The sequence below is a fragment of the Thermobia domestica genome, chromosome 2, assembly GCF_964235325.1.
Source record: "Thermobia domestica chromosome 2, izTheDome1.hap1.1, whole genome shotgun sequence".
Lineage (NCBI taxonomy): Eukaryota > Metazoa > Arthropoda > Insecta > Zygentoma > Lepismatidae > Thermobia > Thermobia domestica.
In genome coordinates this window covers 47,990,484-48,012,396 of record NC_137455.1, presented here as the reverse complement: position 1 = coordinate 48,012,396, position 21,913 = coordinate 47,990,484, and the positions used below count along the sequence as shown (strand labels likewise).

General features: G+C 32.1%; 1 protein-coding gene across 1 annotated transcript in view; it reads left to right on the top strand.

The window, feature by feature from the left end:
* Positions 1 to 21,913, top strand: part of Megf8 (multiple EGF like domains 8) — a 155,389-nt gene that overhangs the window by 44,800 nt on the left and 88,676 nt on the right. The window contains exons 10-16 of the mRNA XM_081740937.1: positions 540 to 752; positions 5,412 to 5,704; positions 7,069 to 7,186; positions 8,399 to 8,636; positions 17,308 to 17,521; positions 19,625 to 19,828; positions 20,017 to 20,193. Coding sequence (XP_081597063.1) covers positions 540 to 752; positions 5,412 to 5,704; positions 7,069 to 7,186; positions 8,399 to 8,636; positions 17,308 to 17,521; positions 19,625 to 19,828; positions 20,017 to 20,193 — 1,457 coding nt within the window. The remainder of the gene's footprint in view (positions 1 to 539; positions 753 to 5,411; positions 5,705 to 7,068; positions 7,187 to 8,398; positions 8,637 to 17,307; positions 17,522 to 19,624; positions 19,829 to 20,016; positions 20,194 to 21,913) is intronic.

Genomic DNA, 21,913 nt, shown 5'->3' with positions numbered 1-21,913 from the left:
CCATATTCAGGCCGAAAAGCATGTTGCATTCCAATTGTTGAGTTACATCATGCGAATTTCAAGATATAGAAGGCTTTATGCTTAGAAGTCGTCGTTATCTTTGCAAGTATCACCGTGCTATGGCAGAGTTAAAAAGCACCATCTGCAGAAAAAAGAAACAAAGAGTTTGTGTTAATCTTTCTTTTAATATATGTTGCATTTTTGTATTATATGAAAGAGAAGATACACTTAATTAAAATCCCGATAATAATTTAGAAATACCCTGTACTTCCATGCATACACATTAATAGTAGATTTAAAGAGATTATTTACATTTTGTGAATCCTGAGAATCTTGCTTTATTCCTAACGTCAAAAACCAAAATAGAGTGTATACGTTGTTCCAATCTACGCTTTTATTAATACAGTAGAATAAATATGTCATTTTTGTTTATATCTATTTTTCTATGAGTGTATTTTGTGTAAGTATTAGGCCGTAAACTAACTAACTAACTAACTAACTAACTATATATATATATATAAACTTTCTGTTATATTCAGATTGTTGTAGCAAACCGAAGTGAAGATATAAAAGAATGTATTGAAGCGAGAAAGCCCTCAGGCATCCCTGTTATGCTGAAACCAGGAAAGTACTTAATCGATTTCGAATCTCGAGGAACTGAAAAATCTAGGCAAGACAAAACATCTTCCAATATGAAAAATTCCTTATCCATGAAGCTGAAGCACGAAGCTGGAGGCACAGGAGAATCGAAGGTCAGTAATTTGTCATACATATTTTTTGGCAATTTTTGATAAAATATAATGTTTTTAGACCAGTTCTTCGCTTGACAATTTTTCATTCAAAGTATAATTTTTAGAGATGCAAGGGCTCGGAAAAAAACCGGCTTTTTTGGAAAAAAACTCGGTTTTTTCTGCTTTGCTTTTTTGCTTGGGAAATTTTGGGCTTTTTTCAAAATACTGCTTTAAATTGATAAAACAGACTTTGTATCGCTTCTCTATAACACAAAAAATCATTTAATTAGTGGTTGATGCTGATAATAATATAAAACATCGAAAATAAACTATGAATTTCGAAAAAATATTTCAAACAATTTTTCTTCAACATTCTTTGTATTATGAATTCCACAGGATTAACCAATGTATATAATAAGAATTTTTTAACCTCCTATATACAAAAGTAAGCAGAGTTGGCAAGAACCGTGGTGGTTTTTGAAAATGCCAAAAACCCGTTTTTTGGGGGATGTATAAACCAGGCTTTTTTGGTTTAAACCAGGCTTTTTTGACTTAGATTTTTTGCTTTATGTATTTATATTACATATTCACAGAAATAAGTTTGTTTCGCCTTGATGTTATTATGCAACAGCGGGGTTATGCCGGAAGAACTCTCATAAGCTTAAAGACGTGCGGTCAGTAAATTTCTTAAGTTGAGAATCTCCCGCCCTAGCCATTGGGAAAATCCCGTCATTACTTGAAATGTAAGACAATAACGGGAAAATCCTGTTATTGCTTTGCATGTAAAATTTAAAGGTCAACGTACCATAATCAGTACGCTAAAACTGAGGTATTAAATTACAAATTTAGTACCGGTACGTAGATATCATTGAAAGTCCAATCCAAGCTAATGTTGGAAGCTACGTAGGCAATCGAAAAATTTTGCCAATTTCTATCAATATATTTAAGCAATATTGGCTTCTTTATAAAACAACACGCATTTAGGCATGCAGAAATATACAATTTGGTTTGTTTCGTATATTTAGGCTTAACATCCTTACGAAATACCGAGGTTATCAAGGAGAAGACTTTCGCTTAAACTGACATCCGAACCGCTACTTGGGTTACGCATGAAAGAAGGTTTGTGGGTCGACCGAGAATTGAACATGGGACACCTTGATTAAAAGGTGAAAGGGAAATAAAACTATTGCAGTTGGTTTGATACCTGGAAACGTCACCATGAAGTTCACACGATTCACATTTTTCATTCTTTTTATTTTTGTGGTTTAAACCAGTTATTAAAAAAAAAAAAGTTGGTGTAAACCAGCCAACCCTAAAAGTAAACACTTCTTTTTAAAGAACACAAATAACTAGCAAAATAGTATGTAGTATTTTTATTTCAAAATATTCCATACCCTCTTTGTGAAACAAAATAAAATTAAAATAAAACATAAGAGAAATACTTAGATTTATATGATACACTTAAAGGCTGCACATCTAGAGCTTTTGGTTCTGTATATTCTTGAAATTCTACAGTTAAGTTTTATAGAACCACCATCACAGTTTACCCAATCCTCAAGTTTTCTGAATTTTTAACAAGAGGGATTCAACATATCATTACGGAACTCCCCCCTCCCCCCCAAAAAAAAGACTACGGAATATATTTAAGTTAAGCTAAATACAACTGCACAACAAAAATGACTGAGTGATTAGCTTTTGAGCTCCTATCGGGAAGTCCGGGATTCAACCAGCATTCGACCATTCTGACAAAGCTTTTCTTTGTTCCATCTGTGAATGTAGAAATAGTGCGTATACTGTGAGTTGGCCGACTTCCTTTCTTATTGTTTTTAAATAGTTATTGTTACTAATTACCAGCAGTGACGGTTTTGCGAAGGTTAGGGGGCGGTCTTTCGGACTGAAGCCCGTTCCCCAAAGTTACGGAATGTCTGCAACAAACGAAATATCTATTATTTATGCCTTTACTCATAAACTTTAAGCTCCCGTCAAATAAAAATTACGAATGTTTAAAAAAACTAAACATTAGTAAGAAATCCTTCCCAAAATACTTTTCTAAATCCGCCACTGATTCTCAGTATAAAATGATTTTTAAAGTTGTATCCGGAAGATTATTGTTAAACATATAAACGAAACGAAATATTAGTTATGCCTGTACTCATAAACTTCAAGCACTTCCCAAATAAAATTAGGACTTTTTAGGAAACGAAACAATCAGAAAAACCCCTCCTAAAGTACTTTTCTAAATCCGCTACTGATTATTTGTATAAATTGGTATTCAAGGTTGTGTCCGGAAAATTATTGCTAAATCACTTCACAGCTACAGTATAACAGATATGTGGAAGTACGGTTTGACGGATATATTGAAAAACGTACGCTTTGACGGATAAATAGAAAAACGGGCAAGTTTAACTTTTGCGCTAGAAGCTAGAGTACTAAAAGCTCTTAGAAATGAAACACGGATGACAAACTAAAGAAGAAAAAAAATGTCGATAACTCAAAAGTTAAAATAAAGTTAGATAGCCTCTAAAATTACCCTCAAATACTACATTCTTCATGTTAGCTTTAATTCGTAAAACATGTGCTCCATCCATCTTGATGGTGAATTTCAGAGCGAAATATCACATTCAGGTCATGAAATTCTTATCTAACTATAGAATATACTATAAGAAAGCTATTTAGATAGAAAAATCATGAAGTTGAAAAAAGCCAAAATTTCCAAAATTCTCGTTTTTTTCCCAAAAAAGCCGGCTTTTTATGTGAAAAAAACCATCGATTCAAAAAAGCCGGCTTTTTTGCATCTCTAATCATTTTAGAGCAATTATTCTGTTTTTTTCTTTCTTGTTCACGGCGCACAAATTTTCTGTGGTAAGTCACTGTACCACACTAAGACTTAAAATTAATATTGAGTGAAATTATGTTATTAGTAATAGACGCATATAAATAAAAGTAATAATAGAAAGCGACTGCTCACACTGTGAGGATTATCATTTTAAAGCATATGTTAAGTAACAAACTAATGCAGTCATTTTATATGCTCTCTGGTGTGAAAGAGGAAAAGAATATTTAGTTTATCCCAGCATAATAAATGATAAATGGTATATTTTATTCTCAGTTGCTTTGAATAATGAATTGTTCACACTCTTTTCTGCGAAATGTTCTATTTTAGTCATTCGTCATTCATAAATATGTAGGTGTGCGCCAGACTGAGCGTCTCTTGATTATTTACAAGCAGATACAAAACCTCATTCCTTTGACAATCCTGAGAACTTTTTTACGTGCTGTTTAATAATTGATCATAAGTTGAATAATATTCATTTATGGTGAAACATTGACATATTTAGTTAGTAACGATTGTCTTTTTTCTTCGTGCAAATGTTTAAGGAAATGGGAGTGCTCATCTTTAAAAAAAATAAAAATAAATTCTTAAGATCACTTCTAACTTCTTTCTTTCCATTTATGAGTTGTATAAACATTGATGTATGTTAAGGAATGCTGTGTATAGCGTAGTGTTAGTAACATATTTGGCAATAGTATCAATTCTGTTTTGCTTTCTAAGAACTCACCTTAAAGAGAAATTCCCATGAAAATGGATTTTTTTTTTTTTTTTTTGGTTCTTTGGAATTGGAACAGGAAAAACCAGACGTGGAACTTGATTTGTTGCACAGCTTATAATAAATTTCAGTATCCCAGAAAAGAGAAATTTATATTTTTAAAAATTTTATTTTTTCTTTCTTTCTTTTCTTTCCTCCTCCTTTCCTTTAAGTATTAATTTATTTATTATCTTTCAATTGAAATAAATGTTTCAGGACAGTTGTAATGAAGGTTTTTATTTTTATCACAACCTAAATCTTGTTTAGTTTTGAATCCGATTCTGCTTGAAGTTTGCTTATGCACAAATCTACGGATGTATTAAATTCTTGTTCAACGAGGAATATAAGCTTTAGAAACTTAGAATGTATTCCGTGCGACTGCAATATCCTGTTAAATATCTAAATTGTGTGAGGTACAGTTTTCTTCGATTACGTAATATTGTTTACGTTATAGCTATGTATACGGTACAGTGCCCCTGTACTGTAATACAGTATATATATTGATAGTTATACGTCCTTATTGTTAATCTACGTGGTAGTCCAGTTATTTGTGTTTGCACTATAACTCATCTATGTGTTCGTATGTTTATTGGTTTTCTTACATTTGTATTTTTCAATAATTCTTCCATTGGTGAAAATAACATATCTGCTGGTAAGATAACAACCCTATATCTAACCTACACGGGTTTATATGCTAATTTTATATTGTTTACTGTAAAGTCCATTCTGTAAACTTGCAGCACAATTCTGTAATTAAAAATAATATTTCTAATTAACAGTTATTGATATATATATAATTATTGAGTCATAATCTGGCCTGATCAAGCTGCTGGATTTCGTGATGTCACTTTAGGTTTTTAATTCATCTGTAATAAAGCTATGTAGTGAGAACCTATCAAAATGTATTTATAAGATCATTTAGAGATATTATTGAAGTTATAGGATAAAGTATATTTAAAGTTCATGCTAGCACTCTCCGTATGTAAAAACATTTTATAAATGGGTTAAATCGAAAGCCATGAAACAACCCTAAATAATCTTCACATGAAGTATGTGTGATTTTAGTATATATGTTTTCTTGCTTTATTTTTAGATCTTTACATTCGAATACATGGAGCCGTATAAAAATGGTAGCTGTAGTAGGTACACCAATTGTCTGGAATGTTTGGCTGATGCGCTTTGTGGTTGGTGTGAATTAAATAATAAATGCTTCAGAAGGACTGAGAATGAAAAGGATATATGCACTGATGGAGATGATTGGCATTATTTAACACTGCTCCCATACATGTGTTCGAACTGCTCGAATTATATAACTTGTGAAAGTTGTATTGAAAGTAACTTGTGTGAGTGGTTGATGATTTCCGATCGTTGCACCAGAAAAGGAAGGTAGGTCTAACAACAATATGTTAAATTGCGTTATTAGTGTTGGAATCCTGTGGTAATGACGTAGTTCCGTATTTGGTACTTCTAACATGATTACTAACTTCATTGGTGTTCAGTTATTGAAATTAAGCTATAATAATTTTAGTTACTCATTCTGCAGTCTTTGTTAGATTTAAAAGGGAGTACGGTTTAAGGAATTTTACGTATTTCTCAATGCCGCTTTTCCTCCCTGTATAATAAAGTTTTTTGAAAACATTGATTTTTTTGTTTGCTTGTGCCTGTCTTTTTTTTTTTTTTTTAATTTTGTAAAATGATCATGTTGATCAAACTATTTTATACTCCAAACAATCTGAGTAATCAGTATAATTTGCTTTCCTTTATGTAATCGAATACATTTGAAGTCAAAATTAATTTTATTTACTTTTTTAGATTTTGCTGATTTTATATTCATATTAACTAGAAGATTGGAGTAAAGTTTTACGTGCCATTTTTTTTATAGAGCAGAGGGAAAGAAGTTACTCGTTCTTTTTAACTGTTCGTATGCGATAAGCTAAACATGCACTGAATTGTTGTGTTAAGTATGCCATTACTTTTGCTGTTTTTTTTTAAAATTATTATTTTCTTTATTATTTGAAATCTGTATAAAATCAAATTTGAAAACACGATTAAATTTTTCTAAAAAAGGGAAGCAATAATACGAGGAGACCTCTGTGGATGTGCTCGTTTTCCATGGTTGTCAAAAAGGAAAAGCGAAAGATTGTTCTAAATTCGAGCTTCCTTGTTGTACAGTTTATAAAAACAACTATAAAACGAAACGACCAGTCTTTGAGATACTGTTCAACACTGTTTAATTTCATTGTCTGTCAATTAGCACATTACAACAGTAGTGGCCAAATTACGCTATGATAAACAATGATCTCGATCACACCAGTGTAGATGTTCTCTCCATTGTTTTGAAAATTGTGAAACTGGGAAATCCATAGAGGCTTTTTTTTTTATGAACCTCATAATGCATCTTTTTTCTTTTCTTTTTTTTAATAAGGTTACATAAAATTTTGAGGGAATATGCATCAAATACTGAATTACAATTTAGGAAAATAGAACGTAGCTTAGATTGTATTTATTAAAATATATATCTCCAAAGTATGAATTACTTCTTACTCCGTAGATAACCATTCTACACCTAGATATACAATAAAGGATTGAAGTTTTTCCTTATTTAAGAAAACAGATTTTATAATAACTTTGGCAAAGCTGGCACAGTTCCGTACATTTTGTAAAATCGTAAGAACAGTATCCAATATGTAATATCTGCTGTTGCAGTTTCCATGTGTGTCAATTATTTATTTATTTTCTTAATTTTTCAGGAATCCCCAAGACTCTGTTACAGATATTAACAGCTGCTCGGTACCATGTTACAAGAGAGACTCATGTTCGAAATGTTTGGGTGATCAAGGACGTTGCGTTTGGTGTGAAGCTACACAGGTAATTTTGAATTACTTTTCTTCTACTATTAAAGTGCGGCGGGGTAGCTATTAGAATCAACTAGGAAGGTGCTGGGGACATGCCTCTATGTTACAAGCAGAAATATAATGGAAAAGTAAATAATAATATAACCAGAAATATAGTGGGAAGGTAAATAACTCTTGCGTAAATAGGTAAAGGGAGCAGGATTTTTGTATCATAATTAAAATAGTTGTGTGATTCTGAAAGAAATTAGATGAGTAAAGGTTTTCATGATGAAAGTACACTGCTATTCTATTCGGTCGAAAATAATTAACAACTTATTGGCTGCTTTCAATTTTCGAAGCTGGTTGGTTTTAACTATATGATCTTATTTCTGTCTTGTAAACGGTAGCTTTTCCTCTGTCTTCTTTCAAACACAAACACAATTTACTAATAACGTATACAATTTCTTACCGAAGCTTACAATTTATGTTTCACGAGGAATGGGTAGTTACATAAACTTACATTGATGCGCAAAACTTACGGACAAAATAGATAAAGTAACATAAATTTTTGTATAAATAATGGAAATGAATAACAGCCCGGTAGCATGTTCCCAGAGATCTCCTCACCACATGCAAAAAGAGAGCAAGACATTGCATAGCGTGACACCTGCTTGACTAAAAGGGTCGAGACAGTGTGTTTTAGACAGAGATTTGTTAAAGTGCATTGTGATATTGTTAACTCACAACAACATGACTCGGAGATAACTTAACACGGAGAAAAATTGTCAGGCAACTGGAAGAAGGACAAAGTGTGACGAGTGTGTCCTAGGAGTTTGGTATTACCTACGCATTGTTTCGCGTGTATAAAGAGCATTCAGAGCCATAACATTATGTAAAGGAGAAGTGTAGTGTGAGGTAATATATTTTATACGTTACCATCATATGTTTTTGACTGTTTACAAGTCAGATTAGCTTAGAGCAGGTCTTAGAACTTGAGTTAAATACAACATTAGATCAGTATGCATGTGTATGTATTTAGAAATTGTATATTATTGTATGATAGATCAATTTTGATCTTAACTCTCTTTCAAAACAATTTGCATCTGTGTTTTGTGGTAGTTTGTATTCTTAAATACCGTAGTTTTCTTGTACTTTTTTTCAATCTTTAAAATATAAGAATTTAATGTATTGTGCCCCTTTTTAAAAAGAGTCCTTAGTGAATATATTTATTAATATTTAATTTCAGGAGTGTTTCTTGTTTTCTGTTTACACATCGGAGTACCAGTTTGGAATATGTCGGGAATGGTTAGATGTTCCTCAAAAGAAACTAGGATCATCATCGGAGCTTGATCAGTGTCTTATTTGTGATCGTCATTTGAATTGCTCCAGTTGTCTTCAAACTCTGGGTTGTGGTTGGTGTTACAGTAAAGATAATCCTACAGTCGGAGTGTGTGTGAAAGGAGATTTCAGCAGTCCTCTTGGTGGTAGGTATCTATGGTTAATAGCATTTGTTTTATATGGGAGTTCATTTCTTCTGGAAAACATCACCTGTTTCAAAAGCATACGAAAAGTCAGTAAAATTGAATGTAGGAGTGATATTGAACATTTACATATTTGTAATACATATTTATTTACATTGAATAAAATGAAATAGAAAAATACCAAGACCAAAACAGTCTCTTTCACAAATCAATATGTACTCTGTTGAGCTGTGAAGAACACATGAGAGTGTATTTTCAAGAGTAGTGCAGATAAGTTAATAAATTTATATATACCCATTTTACATTTAACAATCGTACATTCGTATTTGTAGATCGAATGTATCTTATTTATGGGCTCTTTCCTAGTATGTTCGTCAACCATTGATTTAGATTGATACCTCATTGTCATATTAACCTAAATGTGCAATTTAAAATCAATCATTTGGTGTATGTTATTCACCTAGATAAATAAAGTAATACATGCAGCAGAGAATGCATATTTGAATTTTGGTTTTTATACGTATACGTGGTATTACTATAAAACGTTCTTTGTAAATGGAAGAAAATTCGTAATTTGTTTTTAACCCATAAGTACTCGCGCCCTTTTTTTGTGACACCAGTACTTGCGCGGGGGTCCAGTAGACCCAGAAATTAATATTAGTTTTTTACAATAAAAAATATATTTTTTGTAATAATACAATGTAGCATAACTCTAGACGTGTTTTTAAAAGTATTTGCTGCAATTAGATTTTTTGTACTCGTTTTGAGACACTTTTTAAAATATTTTTTCATCGGACTTCTGGCTAGCAGCACAAAAGCTACCTATTTGGGAGTCTGTGAACACCCCGCGCGAGTACTTAAGGGTTATTAAATTGAATAAAATCATAAATCAATCCATTACGCCCTTACGTATTGTATTTGCGAAAAATGTGACAAATGTTCATACTTCAATATTATATCCTGCAGATGGCCATCATTGCTATGTTCACACTTGAAAAGTTTGCGATGAAAATAGCTCATAGCTGCTTTCATAAGCGTGTTGTGTTTGACTTAGCAGTGATGTGTGATCAACTTCCATATGCCTGTCATCGAGGTACGCCCATAGTAAGTAATCATAAGCTGAGAGATCGTATGACTTGCAAAAGATAGCAGTTTTTGGGTATGGTGCGTTTACCGAAAATCGAATGTGCATGTGTACATTGAAATTTTTGCAGAGTGAAACATAGCGCTGTATTTGAATTGAAATGACTCACTGCGGGATATGGTTCAAGCTAATGATGGACAACCTCATGTGCACTATGATTTTGATTGTTTAGTGACCTTCTATGAAGTTGAGGATTGGCCTGTGTACCAGCGTATTTCATTCGCAAAACCACTAAGAAAAGGTGTCTTTGTATTCTTCTGTATATTTTATAATTATAGCAAACATGTTAAATTTTCATCGCTATCTGAAGAGGGATATATATATATATATATGCACTATTAACTTACTTTTAAATAACTTTTATACTCTTACTAATAATCACCAATAAAGCCAAAACAACTTCCAAACTACTTCAACTCTATCTGTATATTTCTGAGTACATTAACATAAGCAAATCTAACCACTAAGATTCAGAGATAATTAGACTTGAACAACTAACATTGACAACTATACAATCAACTCGCCACTTTTGGTTCATATCCAATCTACTCATAATCTCAGCCACATATGGCTCAACAAATCTAACAATCACTTAGCTACTTCTGCCTCATTTCAGACATTCACCAAACACTATATAAAAATTGCATGGTAACGTCCTTCGATTGTTCTTACGATTTCTCAACACATTGTTCGATTATTTCTATGTAACAATTTGTCCGATAATTGTAGATAATCTCAAATCTTGAGGATTCGACGGAACAACGAGTTTGCTGGGGATGTGCTTATTAAAATGGAATTAATCCGTGTGGAAAAAATGTACATGCCTTGAAGATTATATATTTAGTGTTGTTGATACAATAATAACAAACTTTATAATTGTATCTTGGTGTGATACAGCAAAATAAAGCTCAAGAACTGATAATTAGAACCATAAAATTAAATAGGTTTGCTCGTTTCGAGAAAACTGGAACTTTCTGGAAGAGCGGGTGAGACTATTCCATATTTAATTTTAACTCTTCTTCCATTCTGTTTCTGTGCATTACAAGAATTTCACTTTGTTCGTTGTTTGTATATTGTTTTAGTGTTAATAATATTTGTGTTAGTGTATAAGTTTATGTTTACAAGTTACATAATGGAAATGTATAGATACGGTATCAATCTATACAGTTAAAGAAAATGGATGAACCAAACGAAGACAGTAAAGAGAGAACTTATCCCTCAGAAATCATGGAAATAGAAAATAATATTTCAGCAAGTACGGAAACCAACATAGATAATAATATAGTTAATCCAAGTGTAAACAATACAAATATAGCATCGACTTCGATGAATATTAACCGTAAAAGTGTTTACATCACGAACAATAATACCTACCAATTAGAAAAGGTAAAATATAAGTCGCATCATTTAGCACCGTATTATGTCTTTTTAAAATCAACGAAAGATGACATTGGTAAAAAACATATTATGAGTATTAGTAGAAAATTATTCCTAGCAGAAATACCAGGTATTGAGAAATTAGATAATATAGGTAGAAACCTTCTTAAAGTACAATTTAGATCAGGAGAAGAAGCTAATAATTTTTTAGAACATGAAATACTCAAACAAAATGATTGGGACGCTTACATACCATACCATGTTATTTACTCTACAGGAGTTATAAAGGGAGTAGATCCAGAAATAGAAATTGGAGATCTGCTAAATGACATCAAATGTGATGTATCAGTAACTTCTGCACGCAGAATATATAGAAAAACAGACCAATCAGAATTACAACCGACATCAACAATAATTCTTACATTTGATTCACAAACACTTCCTGCTGAAATTAAACTATACTACATCAAAAGAACAGTTTATACCTACATACCGACAATACGTCAATGTGTAAATGGATGTAATAAATTTGGGCATAGACGGACTAGTTGCCGTCTAAAAAAGTCCACCTGCATTAAATGTGGAGGTACTCATTCACCAGAAATATGCAATAATCCCTTGCACTGTGTCAATTGTGGTAATGAACATGCAGCTAATAACCCTCAATGTCCAGAACGCATTCGTCAACAGAAAATAATGGAATTAATGGCTAGAGAGAAATTATCTTTTAATGAGGCCAACTTAATGTTAGGCAAGAAAAGCATTAATGATCCTATCACGACACAACTAATAGGCAGAAATTCAACTAGAGGTAGCCAAATTCAATCTAATAATAATTTCATATCACCTACTAAAACCTATGCCTCAGCGGTATTATTTGAGAATATGCCCCCACTAGTTACTCCTCATTTAGAGAGTTCGGATATTCCTCCGGAAAAAAGAAGACGTAGTCAGATTGACAACACATTCAATAGATCAGATGCCAATTCATTTTCAAGATTATTTCTTTCAGACTCCAACTCGCGTAAAAACTCTCAGAAAAGTTCATCTTTTCAATCAAGTAACAGTAAAAACGTATATTCATATCCAAAGCTTGATTTGGCAGAATCATTTCAGAATTCAAATATTATAAAAGAAGACAGTCATTTCAAACGAAAATCTATAGGAGATACTCAAAAGCAAAAACAAATATCCATGGAGAAAGACTCCTACCAATCAGAAACAAATGAGAGGTTGATCCCTAGGTCAAGTCATTCAATAAATCAGTTACAATCGAATCAAAATAAGCAGTTTACATCACAAAATACTAAGTTGGATCAACGTTCACAGGAACGATTCAATCCAAACAACATCAAGATTATGGAAGCAATAAAAAAATGCTTAATGCCTTTTTTCACAAATGCTCTGGATAATAGCCCAAATCCTCAACTAGAAACAATTTTATCAAATATTCAATCATGCCTTCAATAGATTCTTCTATGGGTAAAATCGCATATAAACGTTTCACCATACTTCAATGGAATATTCAGAGTATATATGGAAAATTATATTATTTGCAATTTTTAATAAATACATTCTCACCGGATATAATATTCCTTCAGGAGACATGGTTAAATTTTAGGATACCTTTAAAATTGAAAGAATATGATTGCATCAATCAAATAAGACACGATGGTTACGGAGGAATTTCTATTTGCATTAAAAGAAATATTAAGTATCAATCTTTTTTGATAGATTTCAGTCATGTTCATCCTCACATTCAAACTCTAGGAATAACAGTTCAGAATATTAAACTGCTTAATTTATATATTCCTCCAAAAATTCAAACAAATCAAAAATTTTGGGATGAATTATTAAACTCGAATCATAATATAGATTATATCATAGGAGATTACAATGCCAACTCAAAATTATGGGGAGCTAACAAAAATGATAAATCTGGCAATGATTTGCTATAAGCTTTAACTAATTCGAACTACATCTATCTCAATGATGGCTCTCCTACTAGAATCAGCATAAATTCTTATAGTGCACCGGATTTAACACTAACTAAATATTCTTATTATATTGAAACAGATTGGTGTACTTATCATCATCCTTGCAACAGTGATCATTTACCGATCATATTTAAAACACATTACATCAAAAATTTGGATTTATCTTCACAACAAATAACTAAAAACTTTAATTCCAAATTACAACATGTACAAACAAATATCAATTTGAATGAATATCAAGAATTAATAGAAAGAAAAATATCAAATTTATCATCACCTCAGGATATCTTTAAAATTATAAAGAGTACAGCAACGGAATTAAATAAACAAATAAATAAAAATAAAGAGAATACAGGTATACACAAAGTACATAATAAGAAAAAACCCATATGGTGGAACCAAATATGCCAGAAATATGCCAATGCTAGTCATCTAGCTTATAAGAACTTCCTAAATAATAGGAATAGAACAACATTTCTTGAATATCAACAAAAGAAGGCTCAACTAAGGAAAACTATAAATCAAAATAAAAGATATTGTTGGCAATCTTTTTGTGATTCCCTATCTGATCGTACTTCGACACATAAAATCTGGACATTCTGGAGAAAATTTCGAAATTATCATTCAAAACAAGAATTATCTTTACATTTACAAGATTTAGATTGGCTAGAATTATTCCATCAAAAACTTACTCCATGCTCAGTAAATAATAATCGTTTTGGATTAACAAAATTTCTATTTAGTAATAATTCTTCAGACTTAAACTCAGAATTTAATATGAAAGAATTACAATTAGTGCTTAATAACATCCACAGGAATACTACTCCTGGGATTGACGGAATTGGGTACAAACACTATAAAAATTTACCACAAAAAGGACAACAATTATTGCTAAAATACTATAATAAAATATGGAATACAGGTAATATTCCATCAGAATGGAAAAAGGTATTAATTATACCTATTCCTAAATTACAAGCGACTTCATATACAGCAGATAATCTTCGACCAATATCGCTACTTCCATGCGCCTATAAAATTTTTGAAAATTTAATTTTAAATAGATTAAATTGGTTTCTAGAATATTATCAAATTTTCCCATATAATATAACTGGCTTTAGAAAGAATCAATCTACATATGATGCATTAGCTTTAATTACGTCAGATATCTATAAAGCCTTCATTACCAGAAGGTCAATGTTAACAATTTCATTTGACATAAAAGGAGCGTATGACAATGTAATTTTGGATATTCTAATGGAAAAAATGGCAAACCTCAAAATTCCAGGAAAAATAATTCGTATAATTCATAATTCTCTCATTAATAGAAAAGTCTTCATCAAACTAAATAACACTTACTCGGAACCTAGAGAAACTTCTTTAGGTTTATTACAAGGCAGCAAATTAAGTCCAGTGTTATTCAACATATATGTACTTGATTTAATAAAACATAATTGGAAGGATAGTAAAATAATATCATTTGCTGATGACGTAATTTTATATAATCTCAGTTCTTCAATAGACAACGGAATAAACACACTAGAATTCAATATTACATACTTGGTCTCATGGATGAAAAACAATGGTTTTGATCTGAACTGGAGTAAAACCAAATTTATTATATTTACTAGAAAAAGACATAATGTACAAAAGGAAATATCATATAATAATATAAAATTAAAGTCAGAACCTTATATCAAATACTTAGGCATGTATTTAGACAGAAAGCTAAATTGGAATCAACATATTTCTCAGCTAATAAGAAATATAGAAAAACAATCGCAATTATTTAGATGCCTTTCAGCAAAAAAATGGGGGATTAACCCAATAACACTATTATCAATAATGAAGCAAACTAGTCAAGCAAAACTATTATATGGGAGTATTTTCCTTCATAACAACACTAAAATAAATAATAAAATGGATCAAATAGTATACAACATAGCAAAAATCATCTTCTCACAACCTTCATATTGCCCAAAATTGGCGATAATAAATGAATCTAAATATACTACTTTTTCAATAGAAACTTCCAAGATATCAGATAAATTTATTATAAAAAGCTTCAGTAAATCAAAATCATCTCTTATAGCTAACTTACAAAAAATTAATATGAAATTAAGAAAAACTAATACGCCTTACAAGAACAACAAACCATGGATTTTAACATCATATATTAAATTACAAAAATATGAACAGATAATTCATAAGATACCATCAATCCCATGTTATGCATGGAAATATTCAATAAATTTGGTACAAATCAAATCGATAATCCCACCGTATGGCACTTTTAAGAATGTGGGAGTACAAAATAGTATTTACCAAAATATTTGGCAATATTATATAGATAAATATGGTAAAGAACATTCATTAATTTATACAGATGCTTCAAAATTTGAAAATATGAATGTAGGTGCAGCTGTTTACGTTGAAGAAAGAGAGATCACTCAAAAGTTTCAACTTCCAAAATATCTGACAATCTTTGATGGAGAAGCATTTGCCATACGACAAGCTTTATTATATATTAAAAAAAATCATATACGCAAAGCATTAATATGCACAGACTCATTAAGTGTAATCAATGCTCTAGGTAATACTCACTGGAACTCTAAAGTTTCATGGATTATTCTCAATATAAAATATCTTTATTCATCTTTGACCAAAGAGAACTACTCAATACGTTTTTTATTTATGAGGGCTCATGTAAACATAAAAAATAGCAATACAATAGACCTAGCTGCTAAGAAATCATGTACAGAAGGAATCATAATATCACTAAAGATCAACCATCAAAATTTAAATTCAGAACTAAAAAACATAGTAAAAAATGAAATTCAAAGGTACAAGAATCAACAGACAAATTTGCCAGGAAAGCTTTATTGGAGTATATATTATAACAGAGATAAAAATTTCCATCAAATTCTACAATCTTGGTCAAGAAGAGAAGTTATTATATACTATAGATTATTATTTGGTACTGCGTTGACTCCATATAAATTATACCAAATTAAAAAAAAGGAAACCTACCACTGTTGGTGTGATAAAGGGATTGGAACTATGAACCATATATTATTTGAATGTGAATTGTACCAAAATATAAGAAAAAACTTATATGAACTTTTGATCAAAATGCATGAAAATACTCCACTTTCATATAAATTTATATTGGCATCTCATAATTGGAATTCAATAAAACTGATTATAAAATTCCTGATGGAAACTGGTATCAACTTATAAAAAAAAAAAAAAAAACATTCATATCTTACTATCAACTATACAGCCATAAGAATACAGGAATCAACAATTATTTATGAAAATTAACATCATTACCCGAGAAGAAGAATTATGTTATAGGAAAAAAATAATAATAATAATACATATCAAAAAAAAAAAAGAAGAAAATTAAATTCAATGAAGCTATATTATGATCAAGGTAAATGTAACCAACACATCTGATAGTAAATCTCAAGTTAAATTTGGACAATGGCAATTTGGAAAATAAATAAATAAAATAAAAACCTAATATAACAACATAAACAATATAGCTTCAAAAAAAAAAAAAAAAAAAATCATTCAATTGTAATAAGGAAGACATGTATTGGCTGAACAAACAAATTACATACATTTATAGCATACTAGCTTATAATAGCTGATGCTGATAAGGATCACCGATAATGGTGAAGAAGAAAGAAAGAAAGAATCTCAAATCTTAACTCACAAAACCCTGACAGTATACTGGGTGTGCCAAAACTCCAGGGCCATTAGCCAACTCCGTTATGAACACAGATATAAAAAAAATGGAAGGGGAAACTTGTTGGAAATAGGTGGTTTTCAATCTAGAGTGGTGGACTGGAAAAAGTCTCACCAGCCATTTTGGCTTCACCTTTGGGAGTGTTAAAACATTGCTTACATGTTTTCATGGGTGCGTGTTTAGCAATAGTGCATAAGCTCAGAAACGGATCTCCTGTCTTTTGAGACATGATACACTGGGTATTGGTCGAACTAGGATACAACCTAGACATGTCTCGTGGGACAAATGATGATATATTTAACATTTGTAATGGTATTCTAGTATTTTATGTGTAACACTTGATTAAATACATTTGTCTGAAAATATGATGAATCATTTATAATAATACTATTTTCCGTATAGGTTCTTGTGTGCCAGCATTTCAAAGAAATACTACAGTGTCAGTAAACTACAATAATTTGAATTGGGCGTATGCAGAATGTCCAGATGTCGATGAATGTGAACTTGGTCTTCATGATTGTCATACCAACGCCACTTGTGCTAATACTCATGGTTCATATGTTTGCCAATGTAATCGTGGATTTATTGGCGATGGTCGTCATACATGTAATAGAACGTGAGTAACATGTAAACTAAGAAACATTTCTGGTCTTAATTTACAGTAGGGTAAAATCTTTGAAAGATTCTTTTACCATTGTTTAAATGAGAAAGGAAATATATTTTTAATTCTAAATTAACGTAAGTGTAGTAATACAGAGGCTATTTTGTGTATATGTAACCATGTTTTACTTACTAAAGAGTTAACAAGAATTCATGATATCAGGTGCAACACTGCTTGATGTGTCTCCCCTGGTTCCGTACGATGGTCCGGGAACGCGGTTTACATTGTAGAAGGCTCCGATGGAGAACTGAGGGAATCTTGTTCGAGTCCCCTTCCCCAGCTTTCTAGAGTCTCCTCACTGTTGCCATACGGCTTTGCCCAAAGCCTTTTTTAAGCAGTCTAAATCCACAAAAGTCCATTGACCTTGCATCTGGAGACTTCACAGATATTGTAGAAAGGTATGATCTGTATTCCAGTATCCTCGTTCATATTCTGGTGGAATGCGAGGGGCGATCTAGAGGCGTGTGGTGAAACTTTGTCTTAATGAATGTTGACATCGCCGAGAACTACCGTGAAATTAATCCTTCCTGGAAAACTATTGTGCATGCTCGGAGCTACTTTTGAAGTGCTTCTTGTCTTTTTCTTTGTACATGATGGCTCTTTGCCGTAGTCGAAAAGGTATACTAACGCCTCATCCAATGTAATAATGTAATGACATACCGCTTGCCAGATGTCACGCGTACAGTTCCTCTGTTGGTGGGCATCGGTAAAGTGATGACCACTAACCTTGAATATTTTTTCAAGATTCTGTCGTTGATTCAAGGTGTGGTTGACAGTTTTCAAAGATACATATAAACGATTCGCCATCTATCTTTCGATTGAGTGATTCTCTGCTATGGCCATTTTGCGAAGTTTTGCCTGCATGTTGATGGTGATTTGTGTGCTCGCTCGTGTTCTCGTCCCTTTTGTTGGAGACCCGGATGTCGGGGCCACGAAATCCTTATACTTGTAGATCATATTATTGGTTAAAGTCTAGTTAATATCACAACCTTTGCTCTTACACTGCTTCGTGATCATTGAAACACTAAATTTTGCGTTGTAAAAGGCTCAACATAATCGTCCCAAAAGCAACTTAGCTTTGGCGGAATTTTCGACCCAGCGAGAAAATACGGAAAACTTTTATAACATACTCCTCACGAAAGCGGCTCAGTTTAGGTGAGATTTCCGGCCCGACGAGAACTGGCATTGACACTGACAGATATGTTTGACCAAGGTCGAGCGAGTTGATTATGCGTGCGGGGGTAAGGAATTAACGTTTATTCAAACGTGCGGAACGATCTTATGTATGTTTTATTGACTGAAAATGGAATATGAGATACTAAGCAAAGCTTCTTGAGAGGTAAAGTAGACATGAGATGTGGCTAGTAAGACCTTACCCCCCTTGGAAAACTAGTTATACCTGGTATATCCTCCTCAGACCCTTCCTTGTTCCTCAGAAAGAGATGGGAAGATACGTACGTTACCACCTTATCCTCGAACTCCCTTGTGTTTTTAACAGTCTATGATATTCTACCTTAGACTTGCTCCATTCCATTTTTCATACACCTATTTTTATCTTCGCCGATATTTTCCGACAATTTTTATACCGGTTAATCACCTATTATTTTCATAACTATTATTGTTTTTTGTTAATTTATTCATTAATTTTATTTTTCTTTTCATTTACCGTTTCAATAGATTCATCTTCTGGGTTCTTTTCATTTTCTGGGTTCTTACCGTTTCAATAGATTCATCTTCTGTCACTAAGTTTTCTGCCTTCAATTTCAGTATATTGTTACGTGATTCTGCATTCCAAGATGGTATCTCTCATCTTAACGTTTAACGGCTACATTTCAATTTAATTTTTATTTTTTTTCTGTCTACTTAACCTCTCTTTCTGATGAAACATTTTAGTGAAAGCGCGTGTAGTATATTTGTTACTGTGTGTGATTATGTTTTCTCTATTTGCTGGTGAGTTTTGTTTCTTCGAACTGGATATACTTTACGTAGAGTCACTGTTCTGAAGATAATGTAGAGATGTACTTATAAATGAATATATCTTAATACTTTAATTTGCAGGTGTCTAGAAAAATGTATTCATGGGCAGTGCAGAGGTCCTCCATTAGGACCTGCTGATTTCGTGTGTCAGTGCGATTTAGGATGGACTGGAAATGACTGTGGTACAAATTGTGGTTGTAATAACCATTCCACGTGTACGCAAGGCGTTGGAATTTGCGATGCATGTGAAGACTGGACCGAAGGTGAATTCTGTGAGCGCTGCAGGTAAGCACGATGGTTTTCCCATTAGTGCGTTTAACTATTTACTGTATTTACTACATGAATATCATGTGTGTCGAATGTTAGAATTCTAGTATTCCAGATATTCTGCTTAGTGTTAAGTGCGACAGAAGTTCCTTTAGTACATTTTATGACTTTTAATAAAAATATTCTGTATATTTTAATATTTTCAGCACTGGTAGTTATGGAAATGCAACCTCAGTCCAAGGTTGTCACGGGTGCAATTGTAATAATCATAGTGATGAAGCAGCTGGTATTTGTGATAAACATACAGGAGTTTGTTTCTGTCAAGACAATACAGAGGGAAATATGTGTGAAAGATGCAAAGATGGATTTTATGGGGATCCAAGGTAAGATTTTGCATCGCACCTAGTTTTATTTTTCGCTTCCTGATTTTTAACTAGGCGCTCTTGGTGTCATCTGAGTCTCGTCCAAAATCTTCAGTTTGGCGTACAAAAGAGGCGTGACTTCATAAATCATTATTTTTTCTTATATTCAATTCATTGCATTTTATTTGTATCAACGGTTTATGTCACTACTTGCATAAAATAAGCTTGTTTGTTATAACAAACACAATGTATGTCCCTTGATAATTCACACAATTGGAGTCTGTATTAAGCTATAATTTTCTTCTGGATATCGGTTATCTTCGGTAGAAGTGATAAATTTAAGGATAAAACAATAGACGGTAAATGACATAGAAGTAATAAATAAAAACAGAGAAAGTAATAACATGGAAAGGTAAATTCTAAGAAAGAAAGAAAGAAAGAAAAACTGGTAGTACTGAATATGTTCATAATTCTTCAGCATACTCAAGTTAAACGAAAGCCATCATTCGAAAAAAATTCTCTGAATGGTCTATATAGAAGACTGAAAGGAAAAAAATTACATTTGCAACACCCAGAAAGATCTATTCCGTAAAGAAGAGAAAATCTACTTTCAGAAAACCAATGTGCGATACAACGCGAATTGGAAGAATGATGGTGTTATTTAGTATACTTTGTATACATATATAATAGTTGGAATAAATGAAACCCAACGAACGGGCATGGAAAACAAATTACTTGCCAGAAGCTAACTGAAAAGACTAAAGAAAATCGCAGAATAAACTATATTCGACACCATTTCGATGTTTCATAACACACATTTCACCATTCTGGTAGTTCTTCAACTTCTGTTTCGATCTGCGTCAACTGTCACTGATACTCCTGCAGCATTGGGATTTTCCACCTACCTATCTTAGTACACGTAGCCGTCGAGACTTCTGATGGAACGATTCTTACATTATAATGTTATTCCTTAACCGCATCTCCTGATCTTAGTTGTCTATAACGACCTCACTTCATCCACTTCCACCGTTATGTATGTGTAACATATCAATGTTAAGCATTATCCTCTAATATGGCAGATAAACTGATAACAATGCATCACTGGTGATAACACGGGAACACAGGCATTAATCAGATTGTCCGTATATACTGCATTGGTGGAATACTTACCTCTTACGTTTGTGGTTTTAAGTTAACGCTCTGTGCAGCAAAGTCAATCACGTTATCGCGGTTCCCTTTACAAAGAGTCAGAAGTTAATGTTAAAAACGGTCAAACTTAACTATTTTAATAATATTATAGATTTATCGTTATTTTCATATTTATTTATTCATTTTATATTTTTTATATTTTAATATGGGATCAAGCAGAACTAATTATTTTTCGTTTAGATATCCATAATATAGTATAACAATATTAAGTGGTATGCAACAATTATAAAATAATATATAGTTTGAAACTACATTTAACATTTTTTGATATCACTTTTACATGATTGAAAATGCAATTAACATTTGTCATTATAATACTGTTCAGTTGTTTTTGTTGTACTAGAGAAGAAACACCTCCTCCAGCTTCCTTCCGGATAGCTAGGTCCAAGAACCGACCAAACATTACCACGTTAGACCGCAATAGATATTCGATGGATTAAGAAAGATGGATGGATTAAGAAAATACGTCTGCCTACTTCTTTGATAAAATCCAGGCTTCTAGGACCCAGTGTCCCATTTTTTATATTTTCAT